General features: G+C 33.2%; 1 protein-coding gene across 27 annotated transcripts in view; it reads left to right on the forward strand.

Moving 5' to 3' along the window:
• Nucleotides 1-18,102, forward strand: part of USP25 (ubiquitin specific peptidase 25) — a 160,968-nt gene extending 142,866 nt beyond the window's left edge. For 25 of the 27 annotated variants that reach the window (XR_015167530.1, XR_015167537.1, XR_015167541.1 and 22 more), the window contains 6 exons: nucleotides 2,957-3,135; nucleotides 4,959-5,037; nucleotides 8,547-8,626; nucleotides 12,760-12,883; nucleotides 16,996-17,191; nucleotides 17,497-18,102. Coding sequence is in view for 18 of the 27 variants with exons in the window: in XM_086411911.1 (XP_086268037.1) it covers nucleotides 2,957-3,135; nucleotides 4,959-5,037; nucleotides 8,547-8,626; nucleotides 12,760-12,883; nucleotides 16,996-17,191; nucleotides 17,497-17,669 (831 nt within the window). In the remaining 9 variants the exon portion in view is untranslated. Of the gene's footprint in view, nucleotides 1-2,956; nucleotides 3,136-4,958; nucleotides 5,038-8,546; nucleotides 8,627-12,759; nucleotides 12,884-16,995; nucleotides 17,192-17,496 lie in introns of those variants that run through there. The other 2 variants (XR_015167540.1, XR_015167544.1) reach the window with 2 other exon arrangements.
• The last annotated feature ends 8,131 nt before the right edge of the window (nucleotides 18,103-26,233 follow it).

Genomic DNA, 26,233 nt, shown 5'->3' on the forward strand with positions numbered 1-26,233 from the left:
TGTTGTTTTTCTTCCATTTTTTGGTCTTCTATTCAGATTTTTGGAAAGAAAAAGCCTTTTGTGGTCTTTATCCAATTGCCACATTATTTTCTTTCTTCTACTTTATTTTGGTTTATTTTCTTTTTCTAGCTTCTTGAAATGTTATTTTATGTTGCTTCAGCTGAAATTTCCCTTGTACCAATCTGGCTGTGTCCTTTAGGTTTTGAGATTTCATATTCCCAATATTATTATCATTTTGATTCATTTGATCCAATAATAGTTTATAGAAGAATACTTTTAAATTTCTAAGTGTTTAGTTTAGGAGTTACCTTTAATTCCTACTTATATAACATACAGTCAAAGACTATAACCTATATGATTCTGATCCTCTGGAATTTGAAGTAGATTTTTTGTATCTCTTAGTACACTATCAATTTTTAAAATAAAATGATATATTTAGCTTTCTGAATTTTACTCTAGCTAATCTTACCTTAGATCTTACTGCCTCCAGAGTATACTATATATTTGTTTATTTGGTATTTTAAATAATCTGTGAAAGTGAAAGTCGCTCAGTTGTGTCCGAGTCTTTGTGACCCCATGGACTATACAGTCCATGGAATTCTCCAGGCCCGAATGCTGGAGTGGGTAGCCTTTCCCTTCTTCAGGGGATCTTCCCAACCCAAGGATCGAACCCAGGTCTCCTGCCTTACAGGCGGATTCTTTACCAACTGAGCCACAAGGGAAGCCCAGATGTAACTTCTATAAGAAGTAATACATGTAGAGTATTTTTATCATATGATTCAGAAAAGTAGAAAAAAGTCAAACTAGAAATCATTTGGAAGAAGATTTCAAAAAGAGTTTTAACCAGTCTAATTGAATGGATCATATGTGGCTTGATGGGAGATGGTCAAGGACGTCTTCCAAGTAGAGAACTTAAGAAACAAAGGCTTGTGCATTTGTGAGGAGTGGAGCTTGATCTAAATAGAGGAGTAACAGGAAATAAGACCTAATAGGTATCGTTGAGCCTGAGTAGTAGGACCCCGTTAAATGTTAACTGTAAATTGTGTAGAGATCTCCTGAATACACCAGCATGGAACACTTCATTGAAAATTTGAAGGAATACAAATGATGCAGTATATTTTGAAAGTCAAAAAACTTTTTAAGAAGGAAGTTGATAAAACAATGATAAACAACATTTATTGATAATTTATGCTAATAAAATTTAGTATTTTTGTGTTTGAAAAATTGCTCTACAAATTTAGAAGTGCAATTCTACCTCTACTGGTTTAATAAAACACCTATAAATTATGAGTTTGGTATTTACTCATTATAATTCAGAGAATCGTAAGTAGAGCAAAATCAAGAGGTAAACATCATCTTGAAGCTGACAGATAATCTAACTCTCTAATAGAAATCTGTTTACTATTTATAAAAAAAAATATATATATATATATATATATATATATATATATATATATATATATATATATCCCAGCCTGCATTTTGAAGGGTGGTGGGAGAATGGATAATCATTTAGTAGTATAATGTCTTATAATCTAAACCTATATTATTATTTGAGAGAGAATTTTATTTTGGTCATACCAGTTTCAGCCAAAATGATGACATCTGAAATATTTAAATACACGAAAACCTTCTGATAGCCTATGGCAATCATTGTCTAAAGGGCCAAAAGAGGAAAAACAGTTACTTTTTGTTTTACACTTACTCTCAAATTCAGTATAGTGTAGTTATTAAATGACCATGTGCCTTTTTCTCAAATTGGAAAAGTTTTAAATTTCAAATTGGAAAGATTAAAGAGTTTGTAAGCAAAGCATGCAGTAAAGGAGTCATGATAGCCTTACATGACAAATATAGTTAATTTTTATGACTGTTTTTTTAGCACAGCAATAAAACTTTAGAATGGCATACGTATATCTAAAGTAAAGTTGGAATAATTTATTTTATCTATAGCGTAATTATCTTATTCTATTTATAATGCTAATCTGTACAGAAAGAACTTACTAGCCCCCCCTTAAGTTAAAAACATATAACTAGAATGTTCCATTTACTGTTTTTCAGGTACATTTTCTCACTTCTATATAATACAGCCAAATAGGTGATAGTATCTGGATGGCCAAGAATTGCTTAGGAAACGCATGCAAAAAAACCCTTTCCAATAGAATGGACTTTTTGTAACATATTTTGCATGTAGCTCCAAATGTCTTATGGTTAGTAGAAAATAATTTAGATATGATGTCTAAATTAAACGAATATTTTAATTAGTGTTATCTTTAATTATATGGGCTTCTTAATATGGCAGTAATTGATATATATATCTCTATACATTTTTCTCTGAGCAAATATTTTTCAAATAATTTGCTTATGTGTGGGAACACACATTAGTATTTATTATTTCTCATAATAGTTGCAAATAAAGAAAAGGTAAGCTCAGTATCAAGGTAGTAATAGTGATAGTGTTCATTGATAAACATTATACTGGTAAAATTCAAATATTTTGAAACAAAAATGTATGGTGAAAAAAAAGGCTTACTTTTTCATCCCTTAATTGTAAGCTCTACAGTTAAAGTTAATTGTGCTGGTATTATTATCATCCATTTAAGAGCCAGCCATTTTCTTTCAGATATGAATATTCTAGGGACCTACAACTCAACCCTAGAATTTTAGATATTAGAGGTGTACTTCAAAGGGAGCATAGATTAGGAGATATACCAAGTATCTCAGTCTTCTGATGCCTCTGAATAGACTTTGACCAAACTCTGATAAGTTTTGCAAAATAACTCATGGTAAGCTTAGATGTATTTAAACTATGGAACATGGGACAGTGTTCTTAGATATACAGCTACATTTTTTGGAATATTTTAAAAGGAAAACATATTTGAATATAAGGATAATTATAATATTGAAGGATGTGAATTATTATAATTAACTAAGATTGGCATTTTGTTGTATTTTCTAGGCAATTAAGTTGGAATATTCAAGGTTGGTTAAATTGGCCCAAGAAGATACCCCACCAGAAACAGACTATCGTTTACATCATGTAATAGTCTACTTTATCCAGAATCAGGCTCCAAAGAAAATCATTGAGAAAACATTGCTAGAACAATTTGCAGATAGAAATTTGAGTTTTGATGAAAGGTAATTTGAAAATACAAAATGTTAAGTATTTTATTCACGTGCTCAAATTGCCCGTGTTGTTCTTATAGCTCCAAGTGCAATTTTTGAATATGTATTTTACACATAGACATATTCAATAAGTGCAGCACAAAACTTGACTTCACTTAATTCAGTTGCTTTGTAATTTATTTGTTATTTATAATAATGACTTTTAAAAGTTTAACCCCAAAATAATTTAGATCATTTTATTACATTTTAATTGTGAAACAAGGTACTGAGATAAGCAATAGAAAGATACACAGAAGAGCATAATATAATTTTCACTGGCCTTTGGGGACTAAAAATTTCAGAGAAATAAAGAATTTCTGAACCTCTGCACTATGGATATTTTGGGCCAGATAATTTTTTTGTTTTGGAGGCAGGGGCTATCCTTTAATTTGTAAGATATTTAGTAATGTTCCTGGCCTCTACCCATTAAGTGCTAGTAGTACCCCTCAAGTGGTAACAACCCAAAATGTCTCCAGATACTGCCAAATATCCCCACTGGGAGCAAAATCATCCTTGTTTGAGAACAATTGGGGAAAGTAATTAATCAATATACACAAAGTAATTAAACATCTTCTGACTTAAAAAGAAGGCTTAGAATGGTTAAATGATTTTGGTTTACCAAAAAGTTTTTTCTTAGAAGTTCCTATAAAATTAAAATTAAATTTTAATTTAATCTAGTTAAAAATTAAAATTTAATCTAGTTAGAATAAATACTATTTAAAAAAAAGAAAAATTCAGCCCTCAGGTTAACACCCAAAGTATTGAAGAGTTTTAAAATGTAGAAACATTTATGCTATCTTGGAGTTCATGGTAAACACATTTTAATTCTGAAGTAAATGATTATCCTTTCATGAATGTCTCAAAAATACTGAATTCAAAGTATGTGTAGTAGAGAAGAATGTGACAGAAAACAAAGCATCTAGGATTAATTTCTGCCTCATCATGTGTCTGCTGTGAAATTTAGGATTAAGGTTTCAATGCAAGTAAATGGTTTTGAGCATTATCTGGTAAATACTCAGTAAGTATTGGCTATGACTTTTTATTAGTAATAATGTTGACATCACTTATTTTGTTAAATATAACTGAAGAACTCAGAAATTTTGACCCTCTTTTATCTGGGCTGTTAGTGTACTGTGTTCCAATGAGTATATGCTGTTGAATTTTGGGAAGATACTTATGAAGTACTCACATTGACTTTTCAATCTTCTGCAGTTAGTAGCCCTGGCAAGTAAAAATAGTTTGTTTTGAGAAATCTAATTTCTCTTGTGCTCTAAATATGGAGTAAACTGTATGTGATAACTATAAATACACTTTGGGGAGATTTCTTTAGCAGTGGTTCTGATCATAAAATCTGTTGAAATATTGCCATTCCTATCTGAAAGGATAGGCACATTTTGGATATCTTTATACTATTTATGAATAATATTATGGGGGGAAGTGAGATTTCATGTCTCTAGAGCTTGTGTAATAGAGATGCATTATCAATTTTTTAAAAACTTTCTTTTTTCATGTTTAATAGAACATAATTTTAAATTCATATGTAAATATAACATGATGAATTAGAATGATTGCTTCTGTCATCTTTATATACTTGGTAAATATCCAGTATTGTCCAAAACAACAGATTTTTCACTTAAGTTATTTGAAATTTGTTTCCTCAAAAATATTGCACAGTGATAGTGGATTTCATTTTCATATGTGTTGGGTAGTTTAATTTTGCATAAAACAAAAATATTTTTTTTAAGTTTTTATGGATTTTGCTTTTGATTTAGAAATATTTTTTCTTTTATTTGAAGGTGTCACAACATAATGAAAGTTGCTCAAGCCAAAATTGAAATGATAAAACCTGAAGAAGTAAACATGGAGGAGTATGAGGTAATGTGCCTTTTGGGAGGTTGATTGAGAAATTCTTTAGTTCAGTAATCTTTCATTTCAGTATAGCTAATAATCACGTGAAAAAATTCATCATGAAGGGGTGAAGTAACCTGCCTGAGGTTATCATAGCTTCATGTCACAACTTGGTTAGCAGAACCTACGTTCTTAAATGCTGTTTTACAGTGAAGCCATGCTATACGTTCTCTTTGCTTCATATATATATTTTGAGGGGAAGTTAAAAATTTGTTTCAGTCATTGTATGCCTTATGTATTTGTCATTATTGGACAGTGTTGTATGAGGGAGAGCACTCACGTGAGCATTTGTATTGTGCTTGTGCTACTTTTTGTGCACAAAATTCTCTTTGTGTTAACTTTGGCTTTAAAATTAAGTTACCAATTCAAACACCTAGTATTTTGTCAAATTTTTAAGTTTAACTTTCTACATTGTTTTTCCAAAAATTTTTACATGAATAAATTTTAATTTGCATTCATGAGTGCCTTTGATTAGTGATTGGTGGCGTTTGCAAACCTGATTACTTTATATTCCCTTAAACAATTAGTATAATTCACTACATTTAACAGATAAAAGGAAGGATACAGAAAAACATTCATTTTTGATCAAAACTCTTAACTAACCTGGAATACAAGGTAACTATTTTGGTCTACTGAAGAGTGTCGTGAAAAACAAAAACTAACAGAATTACCATAAAAATTATATTGAAATCTGAACATTGAAAACTTTCCTTTTATGATCAAGAAAAAGATAGGGATGTATGGCAGTTCTATTCAACACTGTACTGGAAGTTTAAGCAGTACAGTAAGACAATAAAAATAAAGCAAAAAGTAAGAGATTGCAAAAGAAGAAACAAAGCTTGTTATTTGCAGATGTTTTATATATAGAAAAGAAAAAGCTACAGATAAATTTATTGGAGATAAATAAAGATAATAAGAGAGCTTTGTAAAATACAAATCTATGTCAAATATCAGTTTTATTTCTTTATACCAGTAGCAAATATTCAGATAGAAATTCTTTAAAATGACACCATTTTAGATAATATCCAAAATGATGGTGTACCTGAAAGCAGATTTAATAAAAGATGTGCATAATTTTAGGAGATGTCATAAAGAAGACCTAAGTAAATGGATTTATGTATTGTGTTTGGAAAATTTGGTGTTGTAAAGATGTCAGTTTTCCACAGAATGGTTTATTGAAACTGTTCGGTTTCTAACAAACTTCTAGCAAGTTGTTTTATGGAGCTTAATAAGTGATTCAAAAGTTTTATGGAAATGCAAACATTCTGGACTCAGCATTTTTGTAGAACAAGGTAGGAAGGTTATTTTCACTTGAAATCAATATAAGCTATCTTAACTTTTATACTTTATAATAATAATATTATAAGAATGGATAAATTTGAATTATAAGGCAAAATAGAAAATCTGGGAACATAGCCACAAAAAAAATGGACACACAATACATGTCAGAGATACAGGCAGATTGGTTGCTAATTCTGCCCTTGTCTCCAAGATTCAAGTTACATGGACTTGATTTTAATTGTTATTTGCTTCTGCAGTCCCTCCACCAGTTTGCTTCATCAGATTGGATTCTGTATATTTTTATTCTGAAAATTTCTCATGTTTTTTCTAATTGCAGAGCCACTAAATCTTACAGGTATTTACATGACATGTTTTTGGATTTTGTATATCCCATATTTCTTTATCTTGCTCTGAGTCACCCATCAGTAGTCCTTTGCCTGCAAACCAAATCCAGCTCATCACTTGCTTTCATAAATAAAGTTTTATTGGAACACAAGCCATTTGTTTAGATGTTGAATATAAGCACTTTCACACTACAACCACAGAGTTGAGTAACTACAACAGAGACTGCATGGCCTGCGAAGCCTAAAGTATTTATTGTCTAACCCTTTAAAGAAGAAGTTACCTACTGAAAACTTCTAAGGTGAATCTAATGATAACAGAATGGCAATTTGAATACTTCCCCCAGAAAAGCTAACTTTATGCTTAAAGATAAATTTTACCTTTATTTGTTATTAATGTCTTCTATCCCGGGTGGCTCAGTTGGTAAAGAAATCTGCCTGCAGTGCAGAAGATCCATATTTGATCCCCAAGTCAGGAAGATCCCCTGGAGAAGGGAATGGCAACCCACTCCAGTATACTTGCCAGGAGAATTCCATGGACAGAGAAGACTGGTGGGTTACAGTCCATGGGGTTGCAGAGAGTCAGATAGGACTGAGTGACCAACACTCAGACCAACACTGTCACTTTCAATAGTATGAAAATTTTGCCTTTTTAAATTAAAATTATTTATATTCAAGGAGAATATATCAATAATTGGCTAGTAACTGGCCTATATGTACCTTACTTTCATTTATTTACAATAACGTGTATAAAAGCTTTCACATTTTTATCATCACTATCTCTTTTAGGTTAATCATATTTTGAATTTTAGTTATGATTTTCCTTGAATCAATTTTTATTAAGTAAAAAAATCTTAATTTGTTTAAAAAAATTGTTTTCTAGAATTGTAGATTGTGAGTTCTGAATCATTTTGTTATATGACATGCTCAATAATTGTGGGTGTTTTGGAGAGGGGCTGTGAAATGCTTCTGTCTTTTTTACCATATCTCAGTTGAAAAGACTACTTAGCAGCCACATTTAAAATTTATCACAAATTTTGCAAAATTAAAAGGTTAAATTTATTACAATATTTCTTATTTTTCTTTCATTTCCTTAAAACTCTGTTTCAGATAACAGTCTTCAAGCTTTGATTCCTATTAGTTAGCTTCATTTACCTTCTACATTCAATGTGATGTAGGTCTATAATAATATTTTTTAAAATGTCGTGTTGCTGCTTTACATTATGTTAGTTTCAGGTGTACAGCATAGTCGTTCAGTACGTTTACAGATAATACTTTATTAAAAGGTATTACAAGAAAATAGCTATAATTCCCTGTGCTGTACAATATGTCCTTGTTGCTTACCTATTTTATACATACTTTACATTTTCTAATTCTGTACTTGTACTGTGCTCCTCCTCCTTTTCCTCTCCCCATGGGTAACACGATGGAGGTTCCTCAAAAAAATGAACATAATCCAGCAATTCTCTCCTGAGTATATGTCTGGAAAAAATTGAAAACAGAAATTCGATAAGATATATGCACCCCAAATATTCTCTGATAATATCTTAATAAACTTTTACACTGAAGAATTTTTGAGAGACAAATGGCCTACCTATTGATTATCTTGCCTTTTAGTTCTGCTATCTTCTAGTGAGATTGTTTAATTTCTCTCATCAGTGTCTACAATTTTTACCTTTATCTTTATACTGACAGGTTTGTATGTAAGAAATTAAAGTGGATTTAGATCTAGTTTATCTTCAATTTTGAACTCTTTGCTTCTGTTAGTTCAAGTAGTTATCATAAAATGTATTTGTAAGTAGTTTTCATTGTAGTTTTAATATCTATATACTTTTAATATTCTTTGACCTACAGGAGTGGCATCAGGATTATAGAAAATTCAGGGAAACAACCATGTATCTCATTATTGGGCTAGAAAATTTTCAAAGAGAAAGGTAAGGCAAAATGGACACACATGATAAAAGCTTAATTCTTGTATTCTATTCAGATGTGATTTCATCTCTTGAAAAGATTTTATTCACCATATATATTTTCAACAAACTTTATTTTACAACTGTCTTAAATTTATAATTGCAAATTGCAAAGTTAATACAAAGAATTCCTATATACCCCATATACAATATATTTTCCATTTGAAATTAAATTTGTAAAGTTAGCATTATTGTCATTGATTTTATCAGCTCTCAGACACTACTGTTGAAGTTTAGAATGAAATAGGTTTAGATCGAAGCCTAGATTTGCTAGGGACCAAAGCAGCTGGTTCCTTCCCTGGGCCTCCCTTGTGGCTCCTTTGGTAAAGAATCTGCCTGCAATGCAGGAGACCCTGGTTCAGTTCCTAGGTCAGGAAGATCTGCTGGAGAAGGGATAGGCTCCTCACTCCAGTATTCTTGGGCTTCCCTTGCAGCTCAGATGGTAAAGAATCCGCCTGTACTGCAGAAGACCTGGGTTCGATCCCTGGGTTGGGAAGATCCCCTGGAGAAGGAGAAGGCTACCCACTCCAGTATTCTGGCCTGGAGAATTCCATGGACTACAGTCCGTGGGGTCGCAAAGAGTCAGACGTGACTGAGCAATGTTCATGTTCACTTTCAAAGCAGCTGGTAGCCAGCAAATGGAATTCTTTGTAGTCACATCCACCTTCCTGTCACTAGCCTTTTTCCTGTTCTTTTTGAGTTTAATCTTGATTGCAAATTAGCAAATGTTTCTAATGTGTCTCTTTTTCTGAAATTCCAGGTACTGTAAAAAATATATCTTTAGAAAACTGATCTCTTGTCTTCTAAATATTGCAACTGTAAATATTTTAGATTGCTTCCCATACAAATTACAGGTGATTTTAAAGGAATTTCTACTTATCAAATTGTTATTGTTACTGAGAAGAAAGGCTTCATATTGATTTATTGAGCACTATAGATTATTAACATATTGCATTTATTTATTATCCATGCATTTAATTCATATCCTTCAACATTAATTTACTTGACTAAGGATCTTTTAAGTGCCATGTTTCAAATGCCCTGTAATATTGCCACCAAGTAAAAAGGATATTGATTTCTTTTTTTTTTCTTTTTTATTGTGTATTTTACCTCCACTAGAAGTACTAATGCTATTTTTTTAAATGCCAGCATGGAGTATTACTTCTAGAACTATGCTGTACAAGATGGTGGCTAACGAGCCATGTAGAACAATTTAATTTAATTAAAATTTTTAAAACTTTTCAGTTTCTCAGTCATACTAGCCACGTTTCAGATGCCCGGTAGTCACATGTGACTAATGGCTGCTGTTTTGGCCAGCACAGACACACCACTTCCATTACTGCAGGAAGTTCGATTGAACAGTGCCCCTCTGTTCATTGGGCCAAGCACAATGCCATCGAAATCTTAAAAGTTAACACACAAAAGTAGCAAAGTAGAAAGTGATGTTAATACTTGGAGACAAATTATTAAAGTCCTAGTGATTGTGTACTTCTAAGAGAATTCACTGAATTATCTTATTATATTATCAGCTGAAGTAGAAAATATTTTGATCAATAGCTCTCTTTTATAAAATCATATTTTGGCCAACATTTTATTTCTTTAATAGGAATATTCTAATTTGCTTTAGGATTTTAGAGATTAAGGTTTCTAAGAAAAATATTAATATATCCTTACAATAGAACAGCATGTGTAAAAGGCTTTTCCATTTAACAGATAAACTAGGCTCCAAAGTGATACAATAACTTTGCCAAGGTCACACAGCTGACTAGGGAGAGAAAAATTGAAATAAAGGCCTCTGTGTTCTTATATTATTTAATGAAATAAGAAAAGGACAAAGTGTATTCGTTATCTCAGTAAGAACTAAAAAGATGAAACTTTTTCCCTTGCTCTCTGCATCACTTCTGCATTAGCTTTTCTGAGCTAGCATTTGTTAAAGGACTTAAATAAATTGTGTTTAAATTTCATAATTTACTTAATCTTAAATATATTCTTATTGGTAAAATGAATATTCTTATGGCAAATTTTTATTATTAAATTGGAAATATCAAGGAACATTAGGAAATTAGTGGTTGTGGCAAATAATATTTATCAAATTTTGTAAAAAGAAATGTTAATTATACCACAAATGTAGCGGTTACCATAACTAGCAGTATATAAGATGCTGGCAAAATGCTCTGTCAAACCTTTTTTTTTTAATTAAAACATAGCACTTGAAAGCCATAAATTGAATATTTATTAATGGGCTATTGTTATGAGTAGTGAAATGAAATCATGTTTTTAGGAACTATAATTTTACAGCAGTAAAAATGAAAATTAAAGAGAATCTACCAGGCTACATAGTCTTATTTTATCTTAAATAAGATTTTGGTAACTGGACTGCTGAATTTTATTCTAATTTACTTGAAACGAAAGCACTTTAAAGGCTGATAAAATGTGGAACATTCTGTGTACTTCACTAGAAAATTGGAATAAGTTCATGGTTTCAGAGCTATTCTCAGAGAGATGACTCAGGTCTAGAATGCCAGATATGGATGCCATTCCAGGGAAACCTTTCAGCTGGGAACTTAATGGCTGTAAAAGGAAAGGTAGATGTGCGAGCAGACTAATTCAACTTAGTGGCACAAGACAGCGTTTAATACTATTGTCACTCTCTAAACAAAAAAAGCTTTAGCTGAGACTGTACCCATATTATTTCAAAATAAGATTTCATACCCTAAATTTAAGCAAAAACAAATCCCTGGGAAAAGCTGTTTTCAAAAAATATTTAAAAGAACATATGTTTAATGAAGTAGTTTCAGATGTGTAATTTGATTTGTCATGAATGAGCATGTTTATTTCCCCATAATTCTGCATTTAACGTTTGGACTGTATCATTGACTTGTTTGTGTCTGAGCACCTGAAATTAACAAACAGTAACAATGATGGGCAGTATTACTTAAAGAGTTATAAAATATTGTTTCTGTACAGCATTTCACTTCTTAGGATGTTGCATTTTTCAGAATTTGTAAGATATGCTATGAGTAGAAAAATTGGCTCATAGGCGGTATCATCTTAAAACATTTTTCATATTTCAGTTATATAAATATACTATTGTTGTTTTAGTCACTAAGTAAAGTCCGACTCATTTGTGACACCGTGAACTGTAGCCCACCAGGCTCCTCTGTCTATGGGATTCCCCAGGCAAGAATAGGTGGGTTGCCATGCCCTCCTACAGGGGATATTCCTGACCCAGGGATCAAACCTGTGTCTCCTTATTGCAGGCAGATTCTTTACCACTGGGCCACCAGGGAAGCCCATACAGATATACAACTGTATATATTTGTCCTACAGCATGTTAGAGGAGGGATAATCATTTTAGAGCCAAATACTATACTGAAATATTTGTGTCATATTCCCTTTTTAAAACTTAGTTTGAACTTCATAAGGTCTAGAGTTATAGCAATATTAAATATTAAACAAAGGCTTAACCCTGTCTGCCTTTTATGTTAGTGTGTGTTTGTATTCCACTAGATTTCCCAGATTTGGAAGCATTTTTTCCTTTTCTACTTCACCCAGCTCTTTTGGATATTCTACTCTCTGTTAATTTTTCTCAATGACTGGAACTGTGCCCTCCCATAGGGAAAAAAAAAAAAAGTGACTAAAAATAGTCATTTAATGAATCAAATGATGTTTGTGATAAGTAACCTGATCAGTCCCTCAAACAGAATGTCATGGTGTTGCTAAAAAAGTAGACTGTTGACTTTCACGTCAGTGTTAATTTTGAATCTAAATGGAAAGAATTAGCAAAGAAGACAAGGGACTCTCTGAATTAATCAGTTTGGCCTTTTTCTCCCAGTTTTTTCTAACTTTCTAGCTCAATTTTTTTTGTTTTTTTTCTTTGTTTTAGTTTTAAAACAACTGTCTACTAGCTTCATATGAGCTGTTGCTCTAGAGATACTCAGGCATACAATGTATCATCAGATGTTTTATTTTAATGTTGATCTAGATAATCAAAATGTAAATATACTTAAAATGTAAATACTTAAAAATGTTTTGTAATTGTAGTTGCCCTTCTTTTACAAAAATAAAATACTGATGCTGTACTTCTTTTTTTTAAGTTATATAGATTCCTTGCTCTTCCTTATCTGTGCTTATCAGAATAACAAAGAACTGTTGTCCAGAGGCCCATACAGAGGACATGATGAAGAATTGATATCACATTATAGAAGAGAATGTTTACTAGTAAGTTGAAGGCACACAGTGTGTGTTTACTCTATCATATTGTTTTACATTGGGCAATGTTTTAGACTCATGTAAATGACTATAAATTCTGATGGCCTAATTGTCGTGATGATGTCTGTCTTCTGGGTCTACTTCCTTGAGGTGGGAGAATACACTCAATCCTTTATCCCTTCTTCTTTAAGAATCTTAAATTTTACAGATGATAAATAAGAAATGTTCTTAAAATGAGATCAGAATAATTAATTTTTATATCTAGATTTCTTCTCATTCTACCATTCCCTTTTTTGATGCAGAAGAGGTGCTGAATGGTATGATAAATTATCATTATTATTACTCCAGAAAAAGAATAGATTTTTCTGTTTTTTTAAAGAGTATATTTGGTGTACATAATGTTAAATAATTCATTGTAATATGAAGTTTTTTTCCCATTTGGTCATTGAAATTTTTTCCTCAAGTATTTTTACTGTGTATGTGCTTAAATATTGTTGTTATGAACTTAAATATTTTCAGCAGTTCTTTTTCCCCACCAGTTTACTTTCTGGATATCTAGAATATTTTGTTAATGTTTCTTGACTTTGCTTATCTTTAATGTAAAACCACAAATTCCATCTTTATACTTTTTATGATTGGATTTCATTTAGCTATTAACGTGACTATAGATTGTGAACCTCTAAGTCATTTTTTTTTCTATAAAATACATAAAGGTATGCAAGAGTATATCATTTTTAAGCCAATATAGGTTACTTGGTTTACATGTACTTTAAAAAGACTTTCAGTAGGTTTTCTGAAATGTTTTCTTTCAGTAGAACTGCGTTCAGTTCAGTTCAGTCACTCAGTCGTGTCCGACTCTTTGCGACCCCATGAATCGCAGCACACCAGGCCTCCCTGTCCATCACCAACTCCCAGAGTTCACTCAGACTCACGTCCATCGAGTCAGTGATGCCATCCAGCCATCTCATCCTCTGTCGTCCCCTTCTCCTCCTGCCCCCAATCCCTCTCAGCATCAGAGTCTTTTCCAATAAGTCAACTCTTCGGATGAGGTGGCCAAAGTACTGGAGTTTCAGCTTTAGCATCATTCCTTCCAAAGAAATCCGAAGTATATGTTAATTGTAGTCTGCATTATGTCTTCAGAATTTTTGAATGGCAACAATAGAAGCCTGTGATTTTGTTATTTTTCTCTTAGCTGATTTTATTGCATTTGAATATGTTTTAAGACTTTAATTATTGATGGTTTGTATCCATCAAGGATGATATTCTTAATTTGTTGTTCTTTAGTCATTAAGTCATGTCTGACTCTCTTGTGACCCTATAGACTGTAGCCCGCCAGGCTCCTCTGTCTATGGAATTCTGCAGGCAAGAATACTGGCATGTGTTGCCATTTCCTTCTCTAGGGTATCTTCCCGACCCAGGGATCAAACCTGCATCTCCTGCATTGGCATGCAGATTCTTTACCTCTGAGCCACCAGGGAATCCCATTCTTAATATGGTCAGTTTCAAAAGGTTTTTAATCAATGCCCAAGAAGGAAGATCTGAATTATATTCAGGTTCATAATTCATGCATTGAATGAATCAAAGCACTTTTTAATGTAAAACTTTGCAGTGTTGGAATATTGAAATATTTTGGTAAACCTCTTTTAAACATAAACACAACTAAAATACTGTCTACCATAATGGTAGACAGTGTTTATATTATGGTAAACAGTGTTTATCATTTTATATTAGTAAGCCAGCTGCATATATTGTTTCATATAGGAATTTAAATGAAGCTTCAAGAGAATTTTAGTGTTCCTTTTAGGTGTTTTCTTTTTTCCTTTTTTAGTTTTTTTTGTTTTGTTTTGCTTTTTTTGAGAATTTACTGAGTATCAGATTCTGAGGGATACAAAGATAAGAGCCATTATTATATCCTAAGAGAATTCAATCTGGTGAGAGATGTATACAAGTAATTTTTATATTTCAGAATAAGTATTGTTGTGAGAAATACACAACATAGTATGTTTGGAATTGTTGGAGAGAAGCTTAAGAAATAAGATAAACACTGATCTGTATCCTGATGGATAAATAGGCATTTTGTGCCTTGTATAGAAGGGGCAAGAAATTCTAGACAAAGGAATATCATATGAAAAGACATGGAGAGTGTACAACAGAAAATGAAGATAAGTCTATTGTGGCTTAGTTATGAGGAACAAGTTTAGGTGGAAGTGATGAAGCCAACAGTGTTTGTTGATGTCAAACTGTGTAGAAGCTTATGCACCATTCTCATGAGTTGGTTGTAAAGTTGGAATAAATTGGGCATAATCAGTTTTGTTTTTAGAAAATAATTCTGGCAGTAGTATACTTGAATATGGACTGGAATGGAGTAAAGATTGAAACAAAGAACCCTAGGAAAGATAAGGAAAAGAGGAAGAGTCTCTAAGAGGTACAGTATGAAAGAGAAGTTATGTAAATGGTAAAGGAGATGATCGGTAATGATTAGATGAGTGGGAAGAAGAAAATAGAGGCATTAAAGCCTCATGACTTACTAGTTCTGTTCTGTCTTTGGCTTTGGGGACTCTGAAGAGGATGAATAAGGCTGGTTTTGGACATAACTATGCTTAAGTTGTTTCTAGGATCTGTTTTGATTTAGTAAACATAATATCAAATTCAGAATAATAATGTCTTTGAATGCAAATTGTAAAAATTACACTATACACTTATAGGCTTATCTAGTTTAATCCTCTTAGCCACTACGTGAGGAAGGTTATATAGTATGCCATTTTTCATATAAAGAAGCTGAAGCTAGGAAATTAGTTGTCTGCTGACTGTTAGATAATTACTTAGTGGCTGAATTGGACTTTTAGCATAAGCTTCTACAAAGTCAAGATGAATTGCACAAGAATGTCATAAACCTAAGAAATAATATGATTTTTATAATTTAAATTATTCTTAAAATACGAAGATTATTTAAAAATCATACTTTTCATTCTGTAAACGTGAGATTTCAGACATAAACGTCTTATGGGCAGGTGGGAGGGAGGCTCCTGATGGAGGGGATATATGTATTCTTATAGCTGATTCACATACACAACATTGTTAGAGCAATTATCCTCCAATTTAAAAAAGTGTTTTAAGTCTAATGGCAACCCACTCCAGTGTTCTTGCCTGGAGAATCCCAGGGACTGGGGAGTCTGGTGGGCTGTCGTCTCTGGGGTCGCACAGAGTCGGACACGACTGAAGCGACTTAGCAGCAGCATCCCTGTATCTTTTTTCTATCTCCCATGTCTGTATTTCTCATCTCACGGATTTCTTTCTTCTATTTAATTAGATGTCAGCATGCTTGGCCTCTGCTCCAGCCTGCCACTTGTTTTTATGAATGAAGTTTTACTGAAACATAGCCCTGCCCAGTCATTTACATATGACTGTCTTGGTGCAACAATATTAACATAGACTATTGCAACATAGACTATATAGCCCTCAGAGCCTAAACTATTTCCTGTCTTGTCCTTTACAGAGAAAATGTTACTGATCCCTTTATTGTAACAGATTGTAAGCTCCATGAGAGTTTTCTTATTAATCATTTGGGTACCCCTGCAACTAAAGCAGTTTCTGGCACATGGCATGTACTGAGTAAGAATATTTTGAAGAAATAAATGATTTAATTGATTACCTTTATATTTTTGTATCAAGAAATATAACAGTCCTTGTTCAGTTGACATTTATGGAAAAGATGAGTTTTTCAGAATTAGTGTAGAATCTGACTTTCTTTGCTTTTAAAATTACTTTGATTGCTTATCATATTTTAGAGTTGGGGTAATTCACCTCTGGACAATTAATTTAAAAATGGTTCCTATAGTGATGATCAAAGTAAAATAAACTGAATATGAACTTTAAAAACATGACAACACTATTTCTCTGACTTTTTTTTTTTTACTCTTATTTCTGTAGTAACATGCATATCCTTTTCTAAGGAACTTTGCTCGCTCAATAAGCTGAGGTTGCCTTTTCTAATTTCCATTTGTTCTATTAATGTTTGCAAACATGCTTATTATGTTGCCTTCATTATTCTGAGATATTTTTATTTAATTGAAAAAAGAAACAAACCTGTTTTTTTTCTCTCTCTCTCTCACTGCATTAAGAAATTAAATGAGCAAGCTGCAGAACTGTTTGAATCTGGAGAGGATAGAGAAGTAAACAATGGTCTGATTATCATGAATGAATTTATTGTCCCATTTTTGCCCTTGTTATTGGTGGATGAAATGGAAGAGAAAGACATACTTGCTGTGGAAGATATGAGAAATCGATGGTGTTCCTATCTTGGACAAGAAATGGAATGTAAGTTGAAACAATGCTAGTGGATTCCTGAGTTGTTGGCATTAAAAGCTGTTAGAATTAGATGTTAGTTATCATTTTTATATTCTGTGACATTGTTACATTCACATGATTTTTTTTTCTTATTTACAAACTAAGCTGTACATACTGCTGTTGCCATTCATGCTTTACTTCTTCCTTCTAAATGGCAATGATTTTGCATGCTTTGAAACAAAATATCAGCTGCCTACTCTAAATTAATAAATCTTGTTGAAGATAATTTGTCTCCCTGTCAGTTTTTAGTTATATCTGATTGTTTGTATTTGCAGCAAACCTCCAAGAGAAGCTGACAGATTTTCTGCCAAAGCTGCTTGATTGTTCTACGGAGATTAAAGGTTTCCATGAGCCGCCTAAGTTACCTCCGTACTCCACACACGAACTCTGTGAGCGATTTACCCGAATCATGCTGTCCCTCAGTCGAACTCCTGCTGATGGAAGATAAACTGCACATACTCTCCCTGAACACACTGTATAAAAGTTTTTTAGTTCTTAGCCCTTGCCTTCCTGTCACAGGGTGTGCTTGTTGCTGCTATAATTTTTAACTTTTATTTTAATAACTGCAAAAGACAAATTGACTCTACAGACTTTAGCCAGACTGCAAACAATAAAGCTGAGAATCGCATGGCGCTCAGACTTTGTTTTAACCAGAACTGATGTATGATTACCAATCCGATTGATTTTATTATGGCAAAACCATGCTTTTGCCACTTTTCTGTTACAGTATTACTTTGCTTTTATCTTTTCTTGATCTACAGCTTTCCATTCAGTCTGGATCCTCCGTGACTATAGCCATTTAAGTGTTCAGCACTGTGTACAATACATAATATTTGGTAGCTTGTAAATGAAATTAAAGAATAAAGTTTTATTTATGGCTACCTATGTGTTTGTAAGCAGGTATATTATATATTAGTGTATTTTTTTAGTTATATAAATGAATTTTTTCCTGGGGATTGTTTATGGGTGATTAACAGATTAATCCAGACTTTTAATTTTGCTGTAATGTTAGGACATTAGAAATTTACTGAGTATTTGATACTTAAATATTATATCTATATTTTTGACTAAGTTGTTAAACTTAGTATGGCACCTAAACCTGTTTTGAATTCAAATCAGGTTTTAACTGAAGTGAGCAGCTGATATTTAAGTCAACGACACTGAAACTTTTAACCTTTTCTTAGATTAACCTTTAATTTTTTTAATGTATTTACATATAATATAGCAAGGTGATTATTCCAAGAGATAGCAGAAAAAAAAAGTACTTGAATAAGGGCTATTTAATAGTGAAACTTATGAGAACTATGAATATGTATATATTATATATATATATATACACACACACAGACACACACATACATACACACATACACACACACATTCTTCATAATGGAGGACGGTGTTTGCATTATATAATCATTCTATTTTTGTAAATTGTATACTACTTTAATTGCAAATGTTCTCTACTAATCAATGCTGTGAAATGGAAGTTGATATTGTTGAACTAGAAATTATATGAGTATCTTCCCTGCATTTATTTACTTCCTTTTCAAAAAGGAAAAAAACTGTAGAACATTTTATAGGTGGAACTGCTATTTAAGATTAATGAAGTAATATTGTGAATGAAATCCAATGCTTTAAAGGTAATCATGCTACCAACAACCTATTTTTGAATTTATAAAAATTTCTTTATAAATGATACTTTGTCAGCATAGTAAAATATATCATTATACTATGTGTATGTTTGTTACAGCGTCACCAAAACTAGTGCTTTTTATAAGTGCCTCTCATAAAAGATCTGGATGGAAGAAGAATAAGAAAATATTAAGCTGTTATATAATACTCCTTATAAAGATATCAATGTACTGCTAAGGTATTAATGATAAATTGCTATTTCTTTGTAAAGTTAAATTTTGTATATTATAGCCATCAGAATGTGTTTTGGTTTAGATTTTAAATTCTCTACTTAGCAGAATTAGTATTCTGCATCGATTTTCAAGTCATGTTGAAAGTTTAGAAACTTCACGTGTATCATCAAAGCAATTATAAAGTATCTTCAGCATTTTATGGTATTCTACCATAACAGTAAAGTTGTTTGTGTATAATTGACTACTGAGACACAATCTGCTAAACACCATATGGAAATTACTTCTTTTATAAGGCACATCCAGGTAAGTATTATATTTACTCTGTAGTTAAAGCCAGTTTATTCATTCCTAATTATGAATCTGAAGTTCTTCTTTTAAAAAGTGACCTTTTTTAAGACCTGAAGAAGCAACTCGTTTTTATATCTGCTTTTAATCTAATGGTTTAGGTCAGTGAAGTTTTCTTACATTATGTACTGGATTAAGTATAACTTAGGGCTAGTAATTTAAAAATCAAAACCTCATAGAACTATTGGCCATGGCAGATTTCACTTTCACTTAATGACTCTCATTTTGATTACTGCAGTACTCCTTTCCCACTCCCCGAAAATTACATTTTGTAAAAATTTAAGGTAGAATTCAAATGGAAGTTAAGACTTGGAGGAACTTATAAGATTGTGTATCAGGAGACTGTAGCCACCAGTAAGCCTGAAAACCTGTAATTCTTTTCAGATTCGTTAAAATACAATGCACTAACTACACTAAATAACTACTTCTCAAAATGTCTTCAGACCAGCAGATTCAGCATCATCTGGGGACATGTTAGAATTGAAAATTCTTGAGCCCCACATCAGAACTACTGACTTAACACTTGTTAAGCTTGAAGAGTTAACAAGTTTGAACAAGTCCTTCAGAAGATTCTGCTATCTGCTGAAGTTTGAGAACCACAGTACTAAATAATCCCTGGCATCTTTTTGAACCCTTGTTTATTGGAAACTTCATTATTTCTCTCACTGACACTTTAAAGGAAGGAACTAAAAATCCTTTTCCTTAGCTTTAGATTTACTAAGACTAAGGTGGATTCTCTCCTCCTGTGTCTAATGCTCTAGAAGTTCAGTGTCTTTGTGATTCAGATTTGTTGACTGCGACCTCTGAGCCCTATTGTCATCCTCCAAAAGTAAAATCCCACAGGATACTTGGGAAGGGTGAGTAGGACGACTTTGTGTAATTATTTTTTTTAGATTTTACATTGGTATGCAGATAAAAGTAAGAGTCATGACTGAGGGAACGATGTACACAGTTGAATGCACACAGACACACGCACCAGAATTTCGGATTCCCTATTTATTCCATGCACAGTTCTTCTCACACCTTCACTACCGTCCTTGAACCTCCCGTTTGACGCTGCTCCAGTAAAATAGGATCTTAATTTACCAAGAAAGTTAAGGAGCTTGGGTATGACCCCCTCCAATTTTTCACCCCCATACTTGTAAATTTACAGTTAATTGTTAACCAGGTTGTGATAAGGAATAGACATTAATGATAACCCAATGTTACAAGGAAAGTACAAGCAAAATGTATGGAATGAGTTAATTAAATAAATTTAATTAAAAGTACATTCATTACATGGGGAACATATTTGCTCTTTGACAGAATTAGAAAACTCACTTTTTTTGTTTTGTATTAGCCCAAAGCCTGTACAATTTGTTTGTCCTTTAGCAAATGGTTCTTTTTCAATAATCTGGAGCCAGTTATGTATCCTTAAGCCTAGTTGTGGATCAAAAGCATATGAGTAGCTTTCTTTACAAAAGGTGTCTAGGTCCTTTCTTATCATGTGAATTCTTAAAGGCCTTTTACAGTGACAGATGTTTGAGAACATTGAGTAAATTCTTCAACTTGAATTTTTCTAAGGATCACCTGTGGCCTTCCCTTCAGAGGCTAGCTGAGCCTGGCTAAAGTAGGGCAGAGAAACTTGCCTTCTGCATTGTTGTAAGTCACATGAAAAGGCAGGGCGTTCAAATTTTCAGATTACCCCCTCAGCCATACAGCATGCCTAGTTTAGTCTGTGCTCCACGAAGCTGCTCTCCAATGTTTTTCAGCCCTTAACTCGTGGACTCTCTGGATTACTGTGTTTGGTCTTGAGTGAACTCTTTAACTCCTCTGTGCCTAAGTTCCTTCACTATAAAATAGGATTACGGTAAAAACTGCCTTATATGATTCCTTTAGAAGATGAAATGGGTTTCTATAGTAAACAAACACTCTCGGCAAATGTCACAGTCTGAGTATTCAATTTATTGTCAGCCATTTTATAGTTTGTCATTGTTGGCTTCGGCTAGTAATTTTCAGAATCTCTGCCTTCCTGAGACAGGTTTCTTTGCATTATTCTCATTCTTTTGTTTTCTTTCTACTCAAATATTGTCAAGGTGTCTATTCTTGGCCCGCTTCTAACTCTTCATGCTTCCCGGACAGTCATAGCAGCTGGTTTGTCTTCTTATACTGCCTGCATGCTTCTGATTCACAAGTGTGTGTTCCTCCCTGAACCTCCTTTGTACATTTTAGATCCATGTGTGTGTCCATGTGTCTGTTCAACACAGAGACTTGGATGTTTCATGGGCACTTTAAATTCCGCAGATCCAAAACTGAATTCACCACCTCTTCCCAAACCTGATTCTCTTATTTTCTCTTAGAGAGTGATACACTGATTCAGAAATAGGGATTATTCTCAATTCTGCTTTTATTTCCCTTTGATTACCAGGTGTCGACAGGTCAGATTTTCACTTGCACGTGCACCCCTCACTACTGTCAGTGAGATTCCTCATCTAATTAGGACAGTTGCATTTGCTCTGAGTGGCCTGTCTTTGAGCTTGCCACGTTAGTCCATCTTACATACTGTTGGCAGAATCATCTTTCAAAGTGGTTTTGCTCTATCTTCCTTTGCTGGCCTCCACTTCTTTAGAAGGAGATAGTATCTCCTGATTTTGTAACCCTAGTATCTGTTAAAATACCTGGCAAATTAACAGAGGTGCAGCCTTGCAGGTTGTCTGGTCCTCCAGTCACCCCAGACCTGCCTGGTCTAGCGTGATAGCCACTAGCCACCTGCGGCTGTTTAAGCCCAATAAAAGTAAAATTAGTTATCCTAGCCATATTTCAAATTCTCAATAGTGATGTTGGCTACCTATTGGACAACACAGTTTAGAACATTTCTATTATCGCAGGAAGTTTCATTGGATAGAAGTACTTCCAAGCCTTGCTAATACGGACATCTTCAAACAACCTGTAAAATGCCAACCTAAGCAAACTGGCCTTAAGCATTTATGTCTCCTCATCTTGTTGCAGGCATGAACCACTCTACTACATCTGCTCTTCAGAGAGCACCTCTACTGGGACATACCCAGTTAAAAGAGCCTACACGAGGTATTTCAACAGGGCAATGTGGTAGAGGCACTAGAAGTAACCCAGGGAACCTACCTGCAGGATGCAGCTACTGTTCCTAGGAGTAGGAAAATGAAAGGTGTAAAGGGGGCTTCCCAGAACCTTGGAGTTCCAGAAAACGGGTCTCCATGGAGTTGGTGCTCAAACCCCCTGAGAAGGTTCACCACCTAAATGCTCTCTGAAAGGAGCTGAATGAAGATGAATCATTTGAAATTATTAGGTCACTAGTAGGATTGGCAAGCAAAGACAGAGGTAGATGTTGTTTTCCTCCTTCTGCCTTCCAACTTTTCTAATGAAGTGCAGAACTAAATGAAGTGCAACAAAGATCTGCAAAATGCATTGCAAAGTCCCAACCCCAGCGTCACAAGTCAGGGGGAAAGGGTGGAACTGGAACTGAGAGACAATAGGAGTATACCCTGCACCCTAGTTTCCTCTCAGAGATTTCCTTCTTATCCAAACATGTTAATCACTGAAACCCTAGATATTCAGAAATGTATCTGCAGACTATCTCTGGGAACTCAAGAATAAATGCACTAGTTCTGATTGAAGTCTTGTTGCTCTCTCTATGTTTTTAACCAAATGAGACTTTTTAATGATGCTATTTAATGCATGATTTTGTTTAAACCAGCAGTGGAAGGATGTATGAATTCATGCCCACTCACTCATGTGTTTTGCTTGTGTGCCATATGCCACAGTATCTGCCAGGCAGTATATTTATCGAACTTAGAAGTAATAATCCACCAAGATTCACATGTCTGCCCAGAGTTAGACACTTACACTTAATAGAGCTTAAGACTTTTGTGTTGATTCCCTTGGATACCTTGCTATGCCTGTGCACATATACATACACACACATACACGTGTATCTAAATGCCTTTCATAAAACTTTTAAAACATAATAGGTGTAGACATAGTTCCCAGAAACTCTTACTGCTCCATAGGATTTGATTATAAGGAAGATGTCCAATATTTATTCATGGACATACAACGTAGGCTGCTACTTACGTCTTTGTGTGTATCACTTTAATCCTTTCTGTCTTTCTGCTACATTTGGAGATGTATAACTTCTGAGTTATGGAGTATACAGACAGAAAATTTTGAGCTAAATTGTCAAACTGTCCTTCAAGCCATTCCTCTACACTGCTGCCACTAGTGCATGAGAGTTTATTTCTTTACAGGATCAACAGCATAGAATTTTGTCAGTTTTTAATATTTTTCAGAGACAGCCAAAAATTTATTGTATTTTTAAAATGTTTAATGAGAGTGAATATATTTCAGTATGTTAATGGCTGTTTGTACTTGCTTCTGACCTTTGTGCTTTTTCTTTTGGGTGTTCATGTCTATAGATTTGCAATATCTCATTTTAGGAATCATTCTCTATTATACACTACAAATTTTTTCATTCTGTCATTTATTTCAGCTTGCTTATATGTTACAATTTTACGACTTTATTTTTATGTAATCAAATCTATTGACCTACTTTAAAATTTTTGCCTTGGATATCATGTTTAGAAAGAATTTTCCTTGTTCAAGATTATAAAAATACCCATGTTTTCTTCTGATATTTTTATGATTTCATTTTTTATGTCAGTCTTTAATGCAGTTGGAAATTATATTATGAGGTAAAAATTTACAAATTTTTGCCATTATCTAATTGTCTATAAAATATTTCTTTTCCCTTACTGATCTAAAATGTAATCTCCACTAGATAATACATTTTTATATTTGATATTTATGAACACTCTAGTTCCACTTAATGTCTTTGTCTATTCAACTACTATTACTAATTTAATGACTATTGTTTTAACATTGATTTAAAATGTTTGTTTTATAACTAATATACATTTTCACAGTATCTGTCACATTACTCCCCAACACAGATGCTCTTAAATACTAAATTTTCTCCAGAGTTTTCCATACTCTGTAATAGATAAACTAAATGATCCGATCTTTTTTTTAAATAAAAAAAAATTCCTACCGGCATTTTTATTGTAATTACGTTGGCTTGCATAGATTGGCATATAGAATAATCATGGAGCATTTACAATTGATGAGTCTTCCTGTCCAAAACCAGTATTGTGTATCCTTTTATTAAATTCATGTCTTTGAGAAGAGTTTTAAAATGATTTCTTGTCTTTAATTCTAGGTGTCTTAAAATGGTTTAATGCTTCTGTGGTGGGTATGAATGAGCTGCTTTTTCCCATCTTTAAAAAAAAATGCTTTCTAACTGAATATTACTGGTATAGAATAGCAGCTCTCAAACTTTTTGGTCTCAGGACCTCACATGAAAATTATTGAGGACATAAAAGTTTTTGTTTGAGCAAATTATATCTGATATTTACCATTTTAGAAATTGATTTTGAAGTGTATATTAATTTTAAAATGATTTTAAAAGTCAGCATTTATGTTAAAATTATTTTAAGTGAAAAAATAGCTCAATTTTAAGCCTTGTTTTTCTTTTGTAGTCTGGTGAGCTTAAAATCACAAGCCTAAGGCTTGAGAGGAAATTAAGTACTAATTATAACTATCCCCACCCCTTAAAATGATTATGAAAATTATGCTGTGCTCACACTTCCACACAACACATAGGATTAGCTGAAAATTTGGACCAACAAGCATGATTATCTTAAAGATAGGAATCACTTTCAAACTGGTCATTTAATTTCTTAGAAAAAGAAGAATCATCTAACCGTTTCAAACTTCAGTGTGCCTTCCCTAGTCCTGGAAATTTAACCCAATAAAAAATTGCTCTCTGTTTGGATTGCACTTTTCGTAGCCCATATTTTGACAATGTCTCCAGGAAGAAAGCATGTTCTACACTGCCCTCAAGCAATGCCACCTTGTATGTCCATTGTCCTAACACTGAAAAGAGTTGCTTCATATTTTTAAAATCCAATTTTAATGGTTATTGATGTCAGGAAACTTTTTCTGATACCAGCTGTTCTATGATGGCTAAATCACAGATGTCTATAAATCTTTTAGAAGATGATATATGGGGAATACCTTTAAGATCTTGAAACAACAGTGGGCTTCTTAACAGAAAAGGAATTAAACATGAAGGAAATATTTGATAAATTTAATAACCACATGACATTAAGAATTCTGTCAATCAAAAGATTCCCTGAAGAGCGTGAAGAGACAAGGCAATGCAGTGAGAGAAGGTGTTTGCAATGTGCAAGATGGCAGTGCAGTAATAAAATTAAAGATTGGATTTGTGGCTTGGGTGAGATAATTTTGATAACATACTTTCTAAAATGTAACCAGATCCTTTTTCATAAAAAAAGAGTTAAAGAAAAATCCAATGACAGCATTTTTCAACAAAATAAAGTGACAGACATTCTCACAAGCTACAAAATACTAGTGGATAAAGCCGAACTGCATGCAGCTATTGTATTTTGGCAAGACTTTTGACAGGTTTAGCAAATATGAGTAGATATCAGAGTAAAAAAAAAGAAATTCTGTACATCTGGAAACCCCCAGAAAATAAATAACCAATAAATATAAAGAAGGCCTCAATCTAACTGGAATCTCCTGCAAATAGGTCTGAGAACAGTGGTTAAAACAGGGAGAATGCTCCATTAGCTTCCTTTTGTGGATGGGTGGTACCAAGGGACATGTGTAAAAAAATGGAGGAGGCTGAGGCTATCTAAGCCTCAGGGAAGTAAAAAATGCTCAGAATCAAAATTGCTTCTGAAGGGCAAACATCATTCTGGGG

Source organism: Bos grunniens, chromosome 1 (assembly GCF_055505025.1).
Source record: "Bos grunniens cultivar Pamir isolate PY7600 chromosome 1, Bosgru_T2T1.0, whole genome shotgun sequence".
Lineage (NCBI taxonomy): Eukaryota > Metazoa > Chordata > Mammalia > Artiodactyla > Bovidae > Bos > Bos grunniens.